We start from the raw sequence: 19289 nt of genomic DNA on the forward strand, positions 1-19289 counted from the left end.
CCTATGCTGCTGCTGCTGCTTTCTGTGGTGGCGTGCGCCTGAGCTTTAAATATCCTGCAGTTCCCGATATCTTGTTTCTCCAGCCGGCTCTCTGTTTCATTTTCCTCTTCTCTCTAGTGTAAAATTTGGCCTAGCTTAAGCTTCTTTCCCTGGCTGTGAAGGTTATTTCCTTCCCTCCTCTCCTCCCCACCCCCTCATCCATCCTCTCCTCCTCTTGCAAATGCTCTCCGACCCTGATTTGGGGTTTCTCTCCCTGCAGTTAGCTGTGGTCTCTGTGGATGCTTTGCTGTGACGGAGGGCCGAGGGCTGACCAAGTCGTGGGGAGGATTTGTATGTAGGAAGAGAGGAGATGGCTGTGCAGCGTGCTCCCGAATCTGCTCTGAGCCTGCTGATGGTAAGTGCTTGCTGAAATCCATTTGGGAAGGGGGGGTGGGCGAGGGGAGCTGCACCGCATGGATTCAGGGCTCCAAATCCACAGGAGGATTTTGTGTGAGCCAGTGCTTGGCTTTTACAGGTCCCAGGGAACTTTGCAAAGGGCTCATCTGGGGCTTGCAGAGACATTCCTCCCACGATGGGTTTTAGCACATCTGGACCAATGCTCAAGGCAGGATTTTGAAGTCACCTTTCCAGCAGAGCTGGCACTTGCATTCGGGGTTTATCCTGAGCAGCAGATTTCATTTATCTCATTAAATCTGTGTCCTGAATTCTCACGTCCTCCTGCTTTCTCCTGCTTTTGCCCTTGCTGATTGTGAGACAACTTAAAAGATGAGAGGGAGAGCTTGATTTCTCTGCTGGTTGAGAGGCATGTTTTTAGCTGTGACCAGACTCAGCTGTGGTATCACTTGGGGAATGGTCCTCTAATGCAGTGAATGCCCATTCAGCTTGCTGCAGAGTGTGTCAGATCTCCTACTGACTGCAGACCACAGGGTAATGACTGGTATTTATCTGAGCTATTTGCTACAACATGTTGAGCCACTGACCTACTTCTGAAAGTTCTGCATATTTATAATATTTTAAAGAAGATTATTTAGCAGAATACGTGCCTGACTCTAGAAACATGCCAGTGTCCTGCTGCAATTAAAATAAACCCTTTTGGTGGGGTATTAGAGAGTTGCTTAGCTTTACTGATTTTATTTTTTTTTTTCCCCTCTGGTACTTCTGTTGCCATTCTCTGTGCAGCAGCATCAGAGATGGTTTTAGTGTTTTAGATCTCTGCTGGATGTTTTTCTACCTAAATGTCACTGTAACATTTCCACTGGAGAGTTGTTACAAGTAGCACGTGTGTGTGTGCACATGTGCGTGAGAATGCATAGATATGTAGGCATTATATACATATTTATATAATTATTGTCATTATTACTGATCTCTCTTCTGATTGCATTAGGAAATGGTCCCTAGCACTCAGAGGCATGATGAGTTTAGTAAAGGGAATGCTGCAGGATAAGAGCCCTGCAGTGCCTAAGGTTGTTAACAAAGGTCAAGTTGAGAAAAGCAAATTTTATGTCCATTACTCAAAATGTTAAACATGCTATTAAGCCTCCACATGGTTTGTTTTATATTTGTCAGTGACTGACTTGCTGTGCAAGCTCATTTTATTTCTTCTTGCTTACCTCTGGCCTTCCTGACTTCCTAAACGACCTCTTTCTAATTTCTCTTTCAAAAATAAATTGTTGAGTGTCTGTAACCCCTGTGTCATTGTTTGGGCTCTATATGCTTTTAGTTTCAGTACCCTCTGAATTCTCTAGTTGAACCTCTCTTTCCCCAATTTCTGTACTCCTTGAATAGACCTTGTCAAACTTCAGGGCAGTGCCAAGCTGTCAGCAAATAATTCTCTTCTAAAATGTGTCTTTCTGTGGCTACATGGCCTTGCCTCGGTTGCTATTTTTAGGTGTGTCAGGTGTTTCTGCAGCTCTGGCCTGTAACCAGAACTCCTTGGGTGTCCTCACCTTGGGCACAGACCCATGTGGATAGGTTGAGTTGGGTGTCCCCGGCCAAAGTGGTCCCTGCCTTTGATCCTGTGGATGGCTGGGGGCTGGTAGGGGTGAGATGTATTTCTGGGCTGAGAGTGGATTCATGCACTGCTCTGGCATGGTCTGGCACTAGAGGTTGGTTATGGGTGTGGAAAAGGTAATTTGCTGTGGAAAATGGTCCACTTTGCAAACCGCTTCTTTTTTGCCTTGGGTTTTTCTTGGGTTGTGAATCAGCTTAGTTAACTATAGAAACCTCATCCTTTCCCCTCTGCTCTGCCTTGGCTTTGATTGCACGCTCTAGCAGGGTCCCCTTGAATCAATAATAAATTCTTGCATAATTCATCCCACAATTAGCAGCTATGATGGCATCTCTTCTAAAACTGCCACCCTCCAGAGATTTAAAGATTAGATGTCTTTGGGAAGTCCACAGAAGTAGGTTTTAATACTTCAGTGAGCATTCTCTAGTGAGAGAGTTTTCTTTTAGCAGGGAGGAGAATTTCAGTACTGCATTTCCTCTGCAATAGGATGCAGAATGTGCATCCAACCATCCACTTTTCATGAGACATAATCAGCAGCAGTATTTGGCAGTGCTGCATCATAGTCTGAAAATATCTCCTTCTCAATGGGGTACCTCAGAGCACTTTGTGCTGCAAATAAAGAAACCAAGGTACAGAGCCATTCATTGCCTTTCCTGGAATTTGATGCACTAAGTGATCCAAATCAGGACTTTGCTCATCCCAAAAGCCTTTCTGGTTGATGAAGGAAGATGGACATCTCTGGAGTGTGGGCTTTCTTTCCTATAGAAGGACCATCTGTAGGACATGTGTGCCCCAGCAGAGGCGCTCATGGGACCAGGTGGCACTTCAGGGTGCCAGCCGTGATGACAGCTCACGATGACTTACCTGTGTCCAGTGAATGTTACCCAGGACATGGTGCTGGTGTGGCCCAGAGCAGCTCCCAGGCAGCAGGTCAGTGGGGAGCTGCACATTTCTTGTGCAGCCATTATCTCATTACACCTGCAGTCGTAGTTGGACAGATCCCACTTCTCTTTAGTGACAGAAATATTGACTATATAATTAATTAATCTAAATTTAATTGCTTTTTGTTTTTATGATGGTTTCTAGCCAGTTTAATACTCAAATGTGCCTTTCCCTCTGTTTGTAGTGATTATTTCTTCTTCTTCTTCTTTCTTTATTTTCCTCCCAGACCAGGGAACAAGGCTCAATTAAGGAGATTTTCAGTCTTAAACATATATTTTCCTGGAATAAATGTATTGTTTTCATACAAAGACTGCAATCTGCAAATATAACTGCAACTTATCCATTCTGGTAAATATCTTGTACTGCAAATGACTCTGGATTGTGCCTGGTCTGCAGGACTCCTGCCTCTACCTTGCTCCAGAAATCACAGAAGATGAGGGATGTTGCCTGGTTCAGTATGAAGGAAATTGGGCTGAACTGTGCCCAAAGTGGCTCTGCCTGTAGCATTATCAAAGCATTAAAACAGAGCTTCCTCAGCTTCTGTGAATCAAGAGAGGGGAGCCTCCAAGCATGAAATAGCAAATATTTTGTTAGGACTGATAACACCTGCTGTGTTAAGATCATTAATACTGATGGGAGAGATACCAATAGGTTTTTATGTCTATCTTATTAGTATATTGTAAAATTTTAAAGCTGCAGACATATTGATTGCACATAGTTTAACAGCACAATAAGTTATGATACCTGGTGTCTCCTGAGACAGCATTACTGCATCTCATGAAAATACATCTTAAGGACTTGACCTTCAAACTACTCTAGGTCATAACACTAACACTAATTAATCTGTGTTAAATGACAACAGAGGTTCCAATGAGCAAGGTATATGGCTCAGTGTTTACAAATTAATCTAAAATGATCTTAAAATGCTAGGGAAGAGAAGCACAGTTCTCTCTTTGCAGTAAAGCTTCAGCTTCTAGCTCCAGCTAGCTGCTCTCACCCTCTTTATCAAAATGAAGTTTTTCCCTGGTTATAATCCAGCTTTACTCTTTCTGATCTGTATATACAAATACTTTCCTCCAAGAAATAACAGTATAACATTAGAAAATAAATACACTTGTAAATTAATGTTAACTGCTTGTGTTTGGAGGAGCATCATTAATTTCAGGGGTCTTCATGTGATATTTTCACATGGTTAAATTCATTATTTTGGGTCTTGGATGAGTTGCATCCAAACTGAGGCTGGAATAGAGGTGTATGTGAGATTCCTTCATTACATAGGACTTGGTTATTTCTATAGTTTAGGGAGAAAAAGGCCAGCAGGGAATTTGGAGCAGTAACTCAGTCTGTGGTGTTCACAATGCCCAGGCTGAAGAGTGAGAAATTGGGTGGCCAGCGCAGTATTGAGGCTTCTGACCTTGGTGTTTCCTTGTTCTACTGGGAGGCAGACACCTGCAACAGAAAGATGTGAAAACTGCTCAGTTTCTAAACTGCATCAGCATTAATTGGCATCTGACTGCCACTGTCCACTGAAAATTCCAGATTTCTGATGTGATTCCTCCTTTTTGAGAGGGTTCTCCTGAATCATCCTTCCATCCCTCAAGCGAAACGACACTGGAGTCCTCAAAACAGTGTGAACCTCCTTGATCTGATAATTTTTCTGAAGTGTAGCACTGAACTCTACAGAATTGCTCTTAAAACACACTCCAAGATTTAACTGTATCCTTTCTAAACCCTATGAGGGCCATGACCTGCTTGGTTGGCTTCTGAGCTGTTGGACCTGACAGCATTCCAGATATTCCATAAATTATTTCGTATGCTTAACTGCTATGTTTTATGTCTGAAGTCCACCCCTGTGAAGACAAATTTGGTAACTAAAATGATATAGAGCTTCCAAGCCCCATTTAGACCTAGGACTGCCCCCTCTCCCCCCAGAAAGCTGTGTTCTGTCCCCCTCAAACCTCCAGACAGATTGCAGCAGCCCGGCTCAGCTTGGAGGATCATATTAAAACCTTTGGGAGCAGCAAGCTTACAGTGGAAGGATGAGGTCATTTTCTGCCTCTCTCATCTCAGGCTTAAATTATTTCTGCATTGACAGTGTGCAAAAGCCCTAGACATTCAAACCTCCTTGCCACAACCTTATCTACAGGCCACGCTGCCCTGGAAGGTCAATGCTTGACACGCTCTTTCCATGGAAACAAAACCCACTCATTGCTTTCTGTGGCGTGGTGAGGAGGTTAATGCAGCTCTCAGCTGATGCTGAGGCGGGATAACGTGTCAGCAGTGCGTGACCAATACTCGCCACTCTGGGTGTGAGCAGCACTGCTTGGGAATGAATAACGCCTTCCCCCGGGATCCTGCTGTGCCGCTGACATCTGGCCCTCTTCAGCTTCATGCCCAAAATGAGCTCTGTGGGGACACTTGCACAGCAAGGGGAGGTGATTATGCAGCCCTCTCCACCCTACTTATATCCACACTATATCCACAGATATTTCCACCGTGCAGTTGTGTGGGCTCCACCCGCAGCCTTCCCAGAAGGTCTGGGCAGGAGATGATAACGTACCACGGCACCCGGAGGTCGCTGGGGAGGATCTGTGCTGGCAGGAATCTCCCTTCCTCCCTGGCTCTGTCCTTGCTCCAGCCAGGCAGTAATTTGCTAATGGGCTTCACAAGCAGCAATAGCTGAGCTGTGCTGGTTGCTCTTTTAGAGGACAGAATGAGAGCAGCAAATTCCTGCTTGGTGCTGTGTGGCTGCATGCTACCGTGGACTGGGAATTTAGCCATTTCTTGTTGATAATTTCCCCTGTAGCACTGAATTATTTCTGAACTTTACTATTTGCCTTTGTAAACTTGTAGTAAGACTTCAAACACAGTGATTTAATTCAGCTAAATGAGATTAAACACTCCCCGGCATTACTCTTGGCTTCCCTGTGGTGGATGTCACCTTTTACCCATCTGAGCTGCACGACTATAAAATTGTTATCCTTCAGTTCTGCTCTAGTGCAAGTCATCAATTTTCTTTTCCTTGTCTACTTGAAGAAGTAGACCATAATGTTTGCACATCTGAATTCTCACATTTGTTACTATGCCTTATAAAAGGAGAAAGAGGGATTACTGGATTATCTCTTTTTTTATTATGTATATGGCTTTCACTTTGCATTCTAGCTGTTCATTCTGAATAACTGATAAAATTATCTCATCAGAGATGTGGCCATTGATTTTATTTTTTTCCAATTCTATAGAGCATTGCTATTTGTAGAAGAGAATTAGTGGGCACTTGAGTAAATGATCATTATGATTAATAGGAGCATTTCTACAATTAAATGAAAAGTAACATACTAACAAATTGAAAAGATCTCTAAATATGTCAACTTCTTTTGACAGTATACAAAAGAATCATATTGCTTTGGCTTTTTAAAAAGAGAATGCATTGGGAAATTTGACTGATATCCCTAAACTAAAATAAAACGTTAAAAAAAGCTATAATTGCCCTAATAAAGATGTGAGGTTATAAATAGCTATTAGTATATGGGAAGGACTTGTAACGTTGGACAATTGCAATTTTTCCTGTTCTTTGCCTTCTGGTTACGAATGTCATACTTCTGTAATTACTGTACTCATAATTTCTCAGCAAGGCAGTGATCCAGCCTGCTGACAAGCTGAGGTGGTTAGCACATCAGGGCTCGGAGATGTACAAAAGTCCCACGTGGATCCTTCTTCAGTACATCCCATGAAAATGGAGATTTTTGTGATGTGGCACCTAAAGCTGCTGTGCTCAAGTGGCCAGTCCTGCCAGCACCAGCAGTGGCTGCTTTGTGTCATGTGTCTTGCTGAAAACAAAAGCCACCACAGTTAGTGGCTGATCCCCCACCAAAAGCTGGATGGGGGGGGGGTCAGTCAGGGAGAGTGGATGGAGGTTTGTGCTCTCAACAGCCAGCATGCTGTTCCCAGCTCTCCGAAGCCACCACAAAGGCTGCCAGGGAATGTGTGTTTCTGCCTTTGGCATCACTGGCAAACCTTGGGTAAACACCTCCCTCTGCTCCTCCTGCCAGACACATACATTTTGCCCCCACATGTCTTAATTCTTTCTGCTTTTAACTTTCAGCAAGCACAGAAATGTGCAGAAGTGCACTGAAATCGGCCATTTCACAAAGAGGTTTTAATGGCACTGAGCATCAAACTAAGCTGAACTCAACATTTATTTCAAGAGATATGAATTTTCTTATTTAAATGAATTCTGGCCTGAAACTACAGCTCTCAAAGCATGTGATTAAAGTTCCTGCTTGCTTTTTGGAAGGGCCTTATCATATTAGGGAGTCCTGCTCAGAGCCCTGTTAGCATGCACTTGTCCAACAGCAACGCCTGAGACCAAGATTTGCTGGAAGGCACTGTGGTACCAGTTGTTCCTTGAGAAGCCTCCCAGGCATGAAGACACCCACAGAGTGTCTGTATTTCATGGAAACAAAAGCCACAGTGAATGCCAGAAACCTATTTAGAGGGGTGGATCTACAGGCACAATCTGATCAGCTTTTTGCATCCTTCATGGGATTGAAGCTGGTAATTCCCAAATCAAAGCCAGCATCTCCTGGTGCTAGCTCCAGTGCCTGGCCTTAGCTCTTCAGGTCCCCAAAACCTAGTGATAGTGCTGAAATACAAACAACTGACCAGGAACAATGACACTTGAGCCCACAGTGCTTGGTTTTCAGGGCATGTTACAAAAGCCTTGCCGAAACAATAAAATGTAGTGAATGAACATGAATTGGGAGAGCACAAACCTGGATGCAAAAATAATCTACCCCAATATCTTTGTAAATCTGTTGCAGGGATATTGGGGCACCACAAAATTTGCCAAAAGCCAGATGGCCCTTCTCCTTCCTTTCCTTACCCCAGCACACACTGCCCACCTCTTGCCACTGAAGGGATGTTCTCTGCAATGTGTCCCTCACTGTTCTCACTTCTCTCAATCCATTTACAACCACCAGAGAGACGAAAATTATTTTGGGGGAGACTTTTCTAGCAGAGAGGCAGAATTCACACAGAGCCTTGCTCCACAATATTTTTCTGTCTGTGGGCAGGCTGTGATAATCCTCGTATTGCAAGACACTCGGCTTTAGCTCCCCGTAATTTGCGCAAACTTAATGGAGGAGTGTTGTAGAACATATGTTTGGCTTAATATAGGTTCAAGGGGTTTTTTAGTCTAATATGCTAAAATAAAATCCAGGACACCTTTAGAGTAAATAAGATTGACAAGTTTTTCATTTTTTAATAATATGAGGCTAATTGAGCCGTAGTGGTCAGAGCACATTGTATTTCCTGGTAATTAATTGCTGGCTGCAATAGTTGACTGCATAAAACTACGCCTCGGGCCATTAACCCCAGGTCATTAGTACTCAAGGAAATGTCTAGTGAAGGTCATTATTACTGCTGCTACATAAGCTACTGTAATAGAAAAGAGTTGACATGATCTTTTCAAGAACCCATTTTCCCTGTTCTAGTCTCATTTCAGATAACTGGGTGCAAAGGCTCTTCCCAATTATTCTGCATTTACATTCACTTTCAGGGGGTGAGAGGTTGCTGAGAGGTTGTTATTTAGCTTTATGTGGCCTGAAATATTGGCCTTCCCAAAGAATTGACACAGGTTTGTGCTGTCAATCCCAAGGGGATGGACAAAGCCCCAGTGAAAACCCAACAGATTCTTCATGTTGGCTTCTTTAGCAGCAAGGCACAGACTCTGGGTGGTTGGCTGTGGGGTAAATGGGGCAGTTGTTGCACCATGTGGAACCAGTGGTGTTTGTGCCCTGATATCTCTGCTTTGGATTGGGTTTCCAAGGTTTTGGTGGTGGACCAAAATCAGCCTTCTCATGTAAAACAGCCTTTATTTTGGTTATCCTGTCATCTCTGGAGGGGCTTCCAACTCCCAAATCAAGAAGGAGCCATAGGGAGATTTGTGTTTGTGCTGTCCCTCAAACTGTTCTGTAGGTCAAAGTCTCCAGAGCAGCAGAATGATATTGCTACTGAAAACTAAAATTAAAAAATAACAGTTGTGAGGACTAATTTATTTCCTCCCCTGGTGTAGTTGAGAATTCCTTTTTATTTTTTTTTTGTTCAAGACAAAGTGCTAATGGAACAAAAAAAAATAATGAGAAACATTTTTAGTACATTTTTTAGTACTTTAACAAGATATTAGTAATAATAGCACTTATTTACTACCTTAAAAACAGTTTTATGTTGAATGCTGTTTTCTCTAATCATGTGTTTAAAATAGGGTGAGTATTTTGCAGAGACCAAAGTCCTTGAATCAGTATTATGAGACTGCTGGCTCTAATGACTTTGTGAGGAAGCACTTCGGCTCTAAATAGACAAAATTACAGACTGAACAAGACACAGTGATGGCACAAGAAAAAGAATGGGGAAATTTTGTAATATGCTGATGTTCCTAGCAGCATTTGGTTTTTTCTTCCCCACTTCAAAATTTTGGTTTGGAGTCAGGAGTTAAATAATCTATATGGAGAGACCTATTTTGCCCTCTTGATCAATACAGAAACTTCTTTTGTCACCATCCTTATATAAGCAAAGGGTTACTTGTTCTGAGTCCCCTGCTGATGGAATGTGTCTCTTCTACTCTCTTCCTCTGGATCTAATATCATTCACTGTCTTGCAAGAAATAATAAACTAACCATGCTGCTTATATTGGTTCCAACACAAATGTTTTTGTATTGTGGGAATGTTTTCAGCTATTCTCCCACCAAAACTGTGCTACTAGACTTCTTTGGTCGGGCAGGGCTTAGGTCAGTTTAGGGAGTTTCTGATTTTTGGATGTCCCACTTAAATTTGAAGATCTAAATAAAGAATCATCCATGTGAAGTTTCTGTGAGAGCTCTGATTCACCAGTAGGAATTAAACCTTAATTGCAAAGTCCAGAGGTGCCTGGTTTCTTGGACATGGATCCTGTTTTGAATGTTCTTGTTTGGTTTGTCTCTATTTAGGGATTACCCTTTCCAAATACAGGTTACAACATTAACTTTCTGCATTTCTTCCAAGAAAATGTATCTGTGCTCACATTGCAAATAAAATGTGCCTGCTGTGGCTAAGCATGGATATATTTGCGGGGAAGAGGAGGAAATGAGTGCTATCCACTTGCATGATGAAATGTAAACTGATTGCAGAGTTACTGAATATTTTAAGACTGTATGACCCCACAGACAAATTGAAAAACCTAGCAGTTTTGTACATGATGGGAATAAGGAAAATGTCCTTTTTGAAATCAGCATCATTGTCCATGTATAATAAACTAGGAGTGGCTTAATTGCGAAAGCTTTTGCAAATTGAATAGTATAGTAATCTCTTATGAGAGTCAGTTTTAATTTTTAATAATCTTTAATTAAATAAGCATTCTCGTCACATTTGGTATTTGTGCATTAGCACAACAGTCTCTGGATAGTCAGTGTCATTCTCTCATATGCAGGCTGGTGTCAATTGATTTTCCATGGTCAGTAGCTGTAGTTGAATCTGTTTAAGTTCCATAAAACTTCCCTCATTGCACAAAACCATTCCTGTCTGAGGGAGAAGGATTTGTGCTTTCTTCTCTTAGGATCATGCTGGGAATAGAGTGTAAATCCATATTATTCTACTTATCTCCATGACATTTCCAATTTCTACAGATGCAATCAAAAGAATTTGTCTCATTGATCTTCAAACTCTGACGATTTCACACTCTGAGCTGAGTGGTGTGAGCTGTTCAGTCGCCCCATTGCTTTCCATCAATAAAAGTTTTTACCTAGATCAAGACAGCACGTTTGCTGCATATGAGCTATGAATCTTGAAGATTGTTATTGGTATACTGGTGGAATATTTATCTTCAAGCTGAAATAAATTCTTAGATGAGTCATTGCATACATACCCTCTCCTGATATTTTTAGGTGCTAAAGCCACTATTTCCATGAGGCTGGGTTGGGGAAAATTGTCCATAATGTTTCGGATGTACAATTAAAGTGCCATCTGCCTCTGTGATGCAGCAGATGTATAATTGATATTCACTGCTGATTTGCCTCTTGATTTTCTGCAGACATTGAATGCTGTAATTGTTTATACAGTATGATCCTGAATACCCATGTGAGAATTTTCCTCCTCTCATGTTCCTAAAAGAAGTATCACTACCATCCTCAATACTCAGGAGATGGATTCATTAAAAGATAATTTGCAGATAGCTAGACTAAAATCTTACAGAAATCTAGTGAGTAAGTAAAAGAACAAGTTTTCAAAAGGAGTGGCTTATTCCCATAGGATCATGGCTTAATATAGGAGAGCTTGTTGGGAAAACATAAAATGCTGATGCAAAATCTGGTTACCTTTGTACACTGATTGCAATGCAGGTTGTAGCTAAGAATAAAAAAATAAAAAAGAGAGTTATTTTATTTTCTGCTCCTTTTTTGCAAAGATAGAAACCTTCTTCAGGGGAAGAATTTTATGTAGAGTAAAACCAAAAGGTCAACTGTAACATCAAAAGAACTATCTTCTCTAGGGCAAAGACAATTTAATACAAAACAGAGATAGAAAACACAGCAGTGAATTCTGAGCAGATGGGAAAACAGAGATATGCTACTTTTTTTTTTTTTTAAATCCACTGTCTTTCCAGTTCAAAATACAATCACTAAAATCTTGATCAATCAGCAGGTGTTAATTTTACCCTATGACTGGTTTCTAAAGTTCTTCTGAAAATACTCTAGACCTGAATCTGCTTATGCTGAAATAACAGCAAAATGTGACCAGTCACCTCAGTGGCAGGAGGTTAGTGGCTCTACTTCATATTGCTGCCCTTCTTTTTGACAGCAGTGGCTTTTAAACACATTAGTTAAACTCACTATGAAGCGGCAATGATTGTCCAGGGCTTTGCATTCGCTTCAAAAGAAGGAAAAAATGGTGATGTAGAACCTGAATCTGGCTTTGCTGCAAGTAACATTCTCAGTAATCGTTTCTTAAGCCCATGCCTGGCTCCCAGGAAAAGTCAGCTCTCTGGGCACCCAGAGAAACCAAGGCCCATTATGTTGCAACTTGTTCCCTTTTTGTGAGGTGTTGGCTGTACTCAGCGTAATCCAAAAGAATCCCCTGTGTTTTCCCGGGGCTGAACACTTGTTCTCACATCTCCATGTCTCTAAGGTAGCAGTGTACTTGTAGGTAAGGGACATCATGCTGATGGTTACAGAGTGTGACTCCTGAGGCAGTCTAAGCAAAGGACCAAGTGAAGGGCTGAGGGTGCAGCAGAAAGAAAGCACAGGGGTGTGGATACTAAAAAGCTAGGAGCAGAGGAATTTTCCAGCTGCTGCAGCATCCTGTGGAGTTTTTCTTTCTCATGCAAGCTAGCTGAGAAACAGTTTGAGGTTTTTGTAAACCAAGGCTTTATCTCACAGGTGCAAACTTGTATGCTGGTCTTGCTTTGATACACTGAAGAAAATATTTTGAAATGGGTGTCAGAGCCTCCGCTAATCAACCTGAGAGGTGGATGGTCAAGCGACCAATGGGGTCATGCCACCCTTGTGAACAAAGCTATATAAACTGATTTATATAATTAAATATGGGCCATTTTAGCCACTTATCCTGAAACTGGACTTGTGTTGTTCTTTGCCAGCAACATAGAGGATGCAGAGGATGGTTTAGGGAGGGGAGATGGAGTCAAATCCAAGCAAATGAGGTGCAGTGCCCAACAGATCAGTCTGGTTCTGTTCAAGTTTTCTTTCACATCTCTGTTGCTGTCTGCAGGAATCCACCAAGTTAAAGAGAACCAGAGAGACAATTCAGGAGAATTTGACTATGTTAATGATGTTGAACATTTGCAGGAGGGAGAGGAACCGCTTTTCTCCACGAGTCATTTAGTCACAGCCTTGATGGGTGCTCTGGGATAAACACAATCAGAAATCCAGCTACAGAACAATGTATGGGTAATTTTATGCATGTTTCTTCTTGTTGAGGTCTAACTGGGCTCTTCAACATGGAGAGATGACAAGATGTGAAGGGAGGACATTTCACACTGTTGCTCACGTGTTCTTGAAGATTTTATTTGATTTTATTTTTAAATTTTTATTTCCTGTATCTTTCACTCACTCATGTAGCAAGCTTTTGGATATGTTTATTGCATAAAGATTCATCTTCAGATCTGGCTTATACTTACTGAGAAGGTCACCCCTGAAGGGGTGGTTGCAGTCTCACAGCAGATATGGTGCAGTGCTTGGGTTGAGCAGACAAGAAATTAGGAGACATTATTATTAGAGAAGGGTATGCAGAGTGGACTGGACTGTGATTAAACAGAGCTGAAACTTGCTCAGATATGGAGGCAGCACGAAACTGGGATCCCAGATCCTCTGAGCAGAAGGTTGAGCACCTCCCTGTGCTAACTCAGCAATACCACTGTCCTGCTGCTACCCACTTGTCTGAAGTGTGGCTTATTCTCTTAGTTGCACTGTACTACATATAAATAAATCAGCCATAGAGAAATTGGTTTTGCATTAGTCACTGGCTGGATGAAAAGCTTAGTTCATGTTAACACAAAATGAGTGTTCTATCACTGTTTAATTCACATGGTTCAAAACGAAACTCCAAGGACAAATTTAAGCTTTTATTCAAATCAAAAGGTCAAGATTAACCTTCACTGGTTACTTACCAGGTTTGCCATTCCTAAAAATTACTTGAATATATGGAACTGCTTTCTTTTCAGTAGCATGAAGGACTAAGAGACTATAGCAGTGGAAGGGAGAGCTGCAGTACCCGTTTGGGAGTGGGAATTCAGGGAGATGCTGGTTGCAGCTTCTGCAGCATGTTTGTGTTTGTATAGGACAGGTGTTAGAAAAAGTGAAGAACTCATCCTTGGAGCAGGAGTGTAGAACACAGGACTCCTGTCACCCAACTGAATGCTTCCCAAACCAGGAGACTTAGGGAAAGCAGAAAGATTTGCCTTGTGGATCCTTCATTACCCTGTGGTCCTGGGGGCTGTGCTCTGGGAGACATTGATATGGAGCCCTCCTGGAGCTCACACCCCTGCAGGGTTAGGAGAGTCAATGATGGTGATTTCCATTTTGGGGGGCAAAATCTCTGTGGAAAACAAAACAATGTGTATGGGAATGTTTGGCAGGCTAATGGCACCTAGCAGCCTTCCAAACAGCAGCTGCCCATCAGCAGCTCTGGTGACACCTCACTCCTCTGAAGACATCACATGCAGGTGACAACACACACATTCATCAGAAGCCTTTAGAGTTGTTTTGGCCCTCTGCAACACTGCTGAGTTTATTTTCTGTGCTAACCAATTGCATCCTGTGATTCCCATAGGACTTGCAAAAATATGTGAGCAACCCTAGGGGACCAGAGCCTTGTTCCCCCAGGCAGTGGGCTGGAAGGACCTCCCTGTGGGAAGAAACAAGTGTTCTCGCCTCAAAACCTCTTCTGCTACAGCTTTGTTTGGTTCAACTCTGGTCCTGTCAGTCTAAATAGGAAGGCAGCTTCCCCTCAGAGAAGCATTCAAAGCTTCACATAAAGTGTCTTCATTTTTGTCGTGTGGAGCTGTGCGGGGCAGATATGAGCTGCAGCATGTACAAAGGCACCACAGTGAGAGAAACCACAGCGAGGGCTTCCAGAGCACAACATCTGGTGGGGGAGCTGGAGTCTGCAGTGATTAGAAAAAGGGTTGTGTTATTGCCAGAATCAAATTATCTGAAGGTGTCCTGCTGGTAAGCAGCAAGTACAAGCTGTACTGAGTTCTAAATTGGTGAGTACAAGAGAGATACTATTAGATCTTTAAATCTCTCTTTGAGTTAAGTTGGGTTTTGTCAATATCCTCATCTAAAACCTAATGCAACATGTCTCAAGACACAGGCCATGTCTGAAACAAATTTTATTTTTGCTTCTGCACATTAATATTCTGTTCTCCAGTTTTGGGGAAGGTTTCCCATCAGAGTTTTCCCTTAGGAGTTTGAAGGGCTTTAGTGAGAAGCAGAAATCAATGGCTCACTTGTCCTAACAGGTCTCTGTCTTTCTTAAAAATAATTCCTTCTAGTTGTGGGGGAGAAAATCCTCCACAGGACAGAAGTCAATTGTAGCTGAAAATTAAGCTTGCAGGGAATTGGAATGGGATTCTGTGGGATGATCTTTGTCGTCCAAGGGATCAGGCCAGTTAGGTGTTCCCTGCATCCCAGCTGAGATGCAGTCTCTGGCCATGTGGATGCTCCCCTTCTGCTCTCAATGCTCTTCTTTGACGTTCTGTGTGAATTGATTTTCCTTTGCTTTGCAGCAGATAGAATTTAACTCCTGGGTGTCAGCTGAAGAACAGTAACCTCAGCTGCTTCAAATCCAACAGTTAAAGTGGTCTTATCATTCCCTATTGCGCTATCCTTACAACGATCTCAAAAACCCAGAAATATCATGTTTTGGAGGTATATCTAAGTTTTTAGCACAGGATGAGGCATCACTGGCAGTGGTAGGTGGATTTGCTCCTCCTGCTAGGAATTCACTGCTATCTCCCTTCCACATCCCAATAATCAGCCAGGGTCATCTAAACCTTATTCCCTCACCCACAATTATGCACCTCTATGTTACCCTCCTGCTGCTGTGTTTGCACTATTGCGGCACCTGGGCTCTTGTTAGAGGCAGGAACTTAATTCTAAAAGAAACTTTGCAAACATGGTAAAAAAATTAATATTTCCTTTTCATCCTCAAGTCCAAATCTTTTAGATCACTGTAAATTGGACATTTGTCTCCCTTGGCTGGCAAGGATAACTGCTCCATTGCAGGTTTTCCTCTGGGGAAATTTATAGGAAGATTTAAATATGAAGAGAATGGTCCCCTTTAAAGTTGCATATGCTAAAGGAATGTGACTTATGAATCCTGTTAGCAGTAATGGCTGCATGAGAGTATCAAATACTTAGCCAAATCAAGATTTTGCTGTGATGCATCTTGCACTAGAAGGGTTGCTATAAATTTTTGAACTGTGCCAAACATTTTTATGTACCTCGGGTATGCAGGCTATGTTTGATGCTTATAGAAGTTGCATCTGTTTCGCTTTTGTTGCCGGCTACTGGAGGAACACATGCATGTGTTTGTGTAGCTGAGCAGAATTAAAACTCATCTGGTTTGCAGTCTCAACAACAAAAAATGCTGCTGCCTGCAGTAAAAACAGGAGATAATATTAAAATGCAAATAAACCATCAACCTTGTGTTGGGAAGAGACCGGTGTTATTTGCATAATTTCTGGTGGCCAGCATAGGTGGCACCTTCTGGATAGAGCAGATTCAGTGGAGAGTAGCGACGCACTTGAAAATTGCCTGTATGAAATATTTATATAAAACTTTGCTTCATGCAGTGAATATTTGAACAATTAAAAATCTGTTCTCTGTCGCTTTCTGGCCGTGGGCTAAGCTGAGGGCCTGGCTTGAGGATGGTGGTGGTTGTAGCCTGGCAGCTGAACAGTACCTGTGGGATCATGCTGGAACAGATGGGAAGACCAGCAAACTTAGACGACTGTCATGGTCTAACGCCAGCCAACAACTTAACCCCACACAGCCACTCACTCACTTCTTCCCAGTGGGACTGGGGAGAGAATTGGAAGGGTAAAAGTGAGAAAACCCACAGGTTAAGGACAATTTATTGATTGAAATAAATAAAATAAAACAAGGTAATAAATTTTGGAGCCTACCAGAGACCTAGAGAGGAACTTTTTACAAGGACATGTAGTCAAAGAACAAGAGGCAATGGCTTTAAAATACCAAAATTTGTCTGTGGAGATTCCTGTGACTCCTGGTTGTTTTGTGGGTCCATTATCTTTGAAGAAAAGTCTTTGTTTTAGTGTCATGATAATTGCTTGACCACTGCAGAGATTTTAGTGCTTCTGCAATTTGTGGGAACACCAGAGTGGTCTCAGGGGCTCAGCCTGTCCTTCAGCACCTTTCTGAGCTGGGGCACAAGTCTGCAGGATTGTTTGGATATCAAACTGTCTCCCTTAATGATGAGGCCATTTCACAATGCACCAGTGATATGATTAAAACAAATTCTCCAACACTACATTAAAAAATACAGACCAGAAGCAGGGGGCTGTGCTTGCACCTTTTTGTTCACTTTTTCCAGCGGGGCTAAATCGTTTATTTTCTTTCAGATTGCCCACTTGAATCCCGCTGAATCAGGACAGAAAATTACTGAACGCATGAGAGGAGTGCAGTAATCATTTGGGGTCAGTGAGCTATAGATTGCAATATTTGGCAGAGTTATTGCACTTGCCTGCGAGCCACAGCCGTGTCCCCGCTGCACCCAGCGGGAGAGGAGGGACAGGCTGCTCTGCATTTCTCTCCCTTGGCCTTCCCCTTGTGCCCCCTGGGTCATCAGCCCTTCCTACCTGCTGAAGCCTTTCACCGCTCCATTAATGATTATTTTTAATCAAAGAGATCAGAGTTCTTTTTCCCAGTTGCCAGTTTAGTTCTTATCACGCTGCTGATCATTGCAGCTCACTGAGAGGATGAAAATAACCATCCAGATCATGAAGTTCAGACATAGGAAACCTGAGTAGCCAAGTAACCAGCTTTATTTGATCTGATGCCTTAATTTTTTTCCTCTGTCTCTGCATTCTATGAGGTATTTTACTTTGGCTTCCCCAAGGCAATCTACCAATAATTCAATGACAGCTCCCCAGTCTTACTCCTTGTTTTTTAAGCTTCTGGATACTAGACTTGAATTTTGAGGACCTGTTTTCAAGCACTGGCATGTATTTTCTGTATGCCCTTGGTCAGTCTCCTTCACTTCTCAGAATATTCATGGTTTTGTAAAATGGCTCAAAGTCCTTTTTGCAGGACCACTTTGCCACCTGCAGTGTGCCAGGTCCTTTGGCAAACCACTAATTCAATAATGAGAGAGAGGAGAAATTAGGGTAACTGGCCCATGCACAAAGATGAACATAAAGCCAAAGAAGGAAACTCTTGCTGGACTGGATTCAAACTCTGTCTCCTTACCAAGGACAACTTGTGTGAGCAGAGGTTCACTCCACGATGAGCAAGCGCCAGGCTGCTGCTCGCCATGGAAGATGGGACTCCTGGCTCCCTAAAACTATTAATTAGTTGGAATTGAGGCTCTCACTGTTGCTTCCATGACTCAGTCTATAACAGCAGTGGGAACTTTCAAAGTCAACTTTATGACCATACTCTGCCAGCCTGCTTATTAATGATATGCAAATTATAGAAGTTCAAACATTTGCATTTAATGCTCATAGCTGTTTCTTTGATTGCTAATGATGTTGATTCACGAAGAAAAAGCTTTCTAAAATAAAGAGACTATTTCATGTACCACACCAAAAGCAAATGAAAGGATGTTGCATGCAGCAATTTTTGGTCACGTTAAGCCCTGTCCAAACACCTCAGGACTCATAAATTAGGTGGAAATGAAATGTGATTTCATTGAGCTAATGAGATAGACTTTAATTTTTAAACAGAATTATAACTTAGAGCAAACAATAAACATGGACATTTAGTCATGAACTCCTGTCCTGAATTTCACTGCACAGTTGTCACAGATCTTTATTATTTATTCATGTTACAAGGTCAGCATGGCCACTGCCCATGTCCTAAAAGACTTATTCCTGGAGCAAGTTGTCCACCTCTAAACTTATGGTATGAATTACCTTTGCTACCTTATGAAGGACAAAATGCCAGGCTCCTGACACAGAAAAAGGTTCTCAGAACTTGTTACAAGGGTGGAAAAAAGAGATTTTTTTTCCCCTTGAATTGCTTTTTCAGACAATGAAACATCACTTGATTCTGTGTAGGCAAGTTGTTCACAGGGTTGAATTCATCTGGTCTGATCAGCTTCTTTCCTGTGAAAGCCATAAAAGGAAAATTGCTATGTCTAGGACACTGAACTGTTTTGGAGAATGCAACTGAAACTGGACAGATTGTGGCTTTGAAGTATCCACTTCCCTTTCATTCACCATAAAGAAAATGTAGTTAAAGCTAAAAGAGACAGATCCATCCTTGGCAATTTCTTGGTTCAGTTCCTGATATCTTCCTGACAAGTTTTTGTAGAGGTGTGATCCTACAGAAACACAAACTGCGCTTGTAGCACTGTCTCAGTTGTAACATCTCTTCCTGGAGTACGAGGCTCATCATCAGTACAGAAATGCAGCTTGCCCTCATGAATAATTTAGGCAATTGTGTGTCTGACTGGTAACTCCAGTGTTTACTTGTCATAAAGATGTCACCTGTTCAAAATGTGTCCTCAGACTTCATCATGTCTCTGCTTTATGAGGAACTGGGCTGGTCAGGTGTGTGGGTACATGCATACAAAGATGATGGCTCAATGAATAATTAGGAAGAAAAGAAAT

At 42.1% G+C, this 19289-nt stretch overlaps 1 protein-coding gene across 1 annotated transcript in view; it reads left to right on the plus strand.

Annotated features, from left to right (window-relative positions):
* Nucleotides 1-349: 349 nt before the first annotated feature.
* FRMD4A (FERM domain containing 4A) overlaps nt 350-19289 on the plus strand; it is a gene marked incomplete at both ends in the record, with an annotated part of 358630 nt that continues 339690 nt past the window's right edge. The window contains one exon of the mRNA XM_082280836.1: nt 350-394. Within this exon, the coding sequence (XP_082136962.1) occupies nt 350-394 (45 nt within the window). The remainder of the gene's footprint in view (nt 395-19289) is intronic.

Source organism: Coloeus monedula (assembly GCF_965178545.1).
Source record: "Coloeus monedula genome assembly, chromosome: 4".
NCBI classification, from domain to species: domain Eukaryota; kingdom Metazoa; phylum Chordata; class Aves; order Passeriformes; family Corvidae; genus Coloeus; species Coloeus monedula.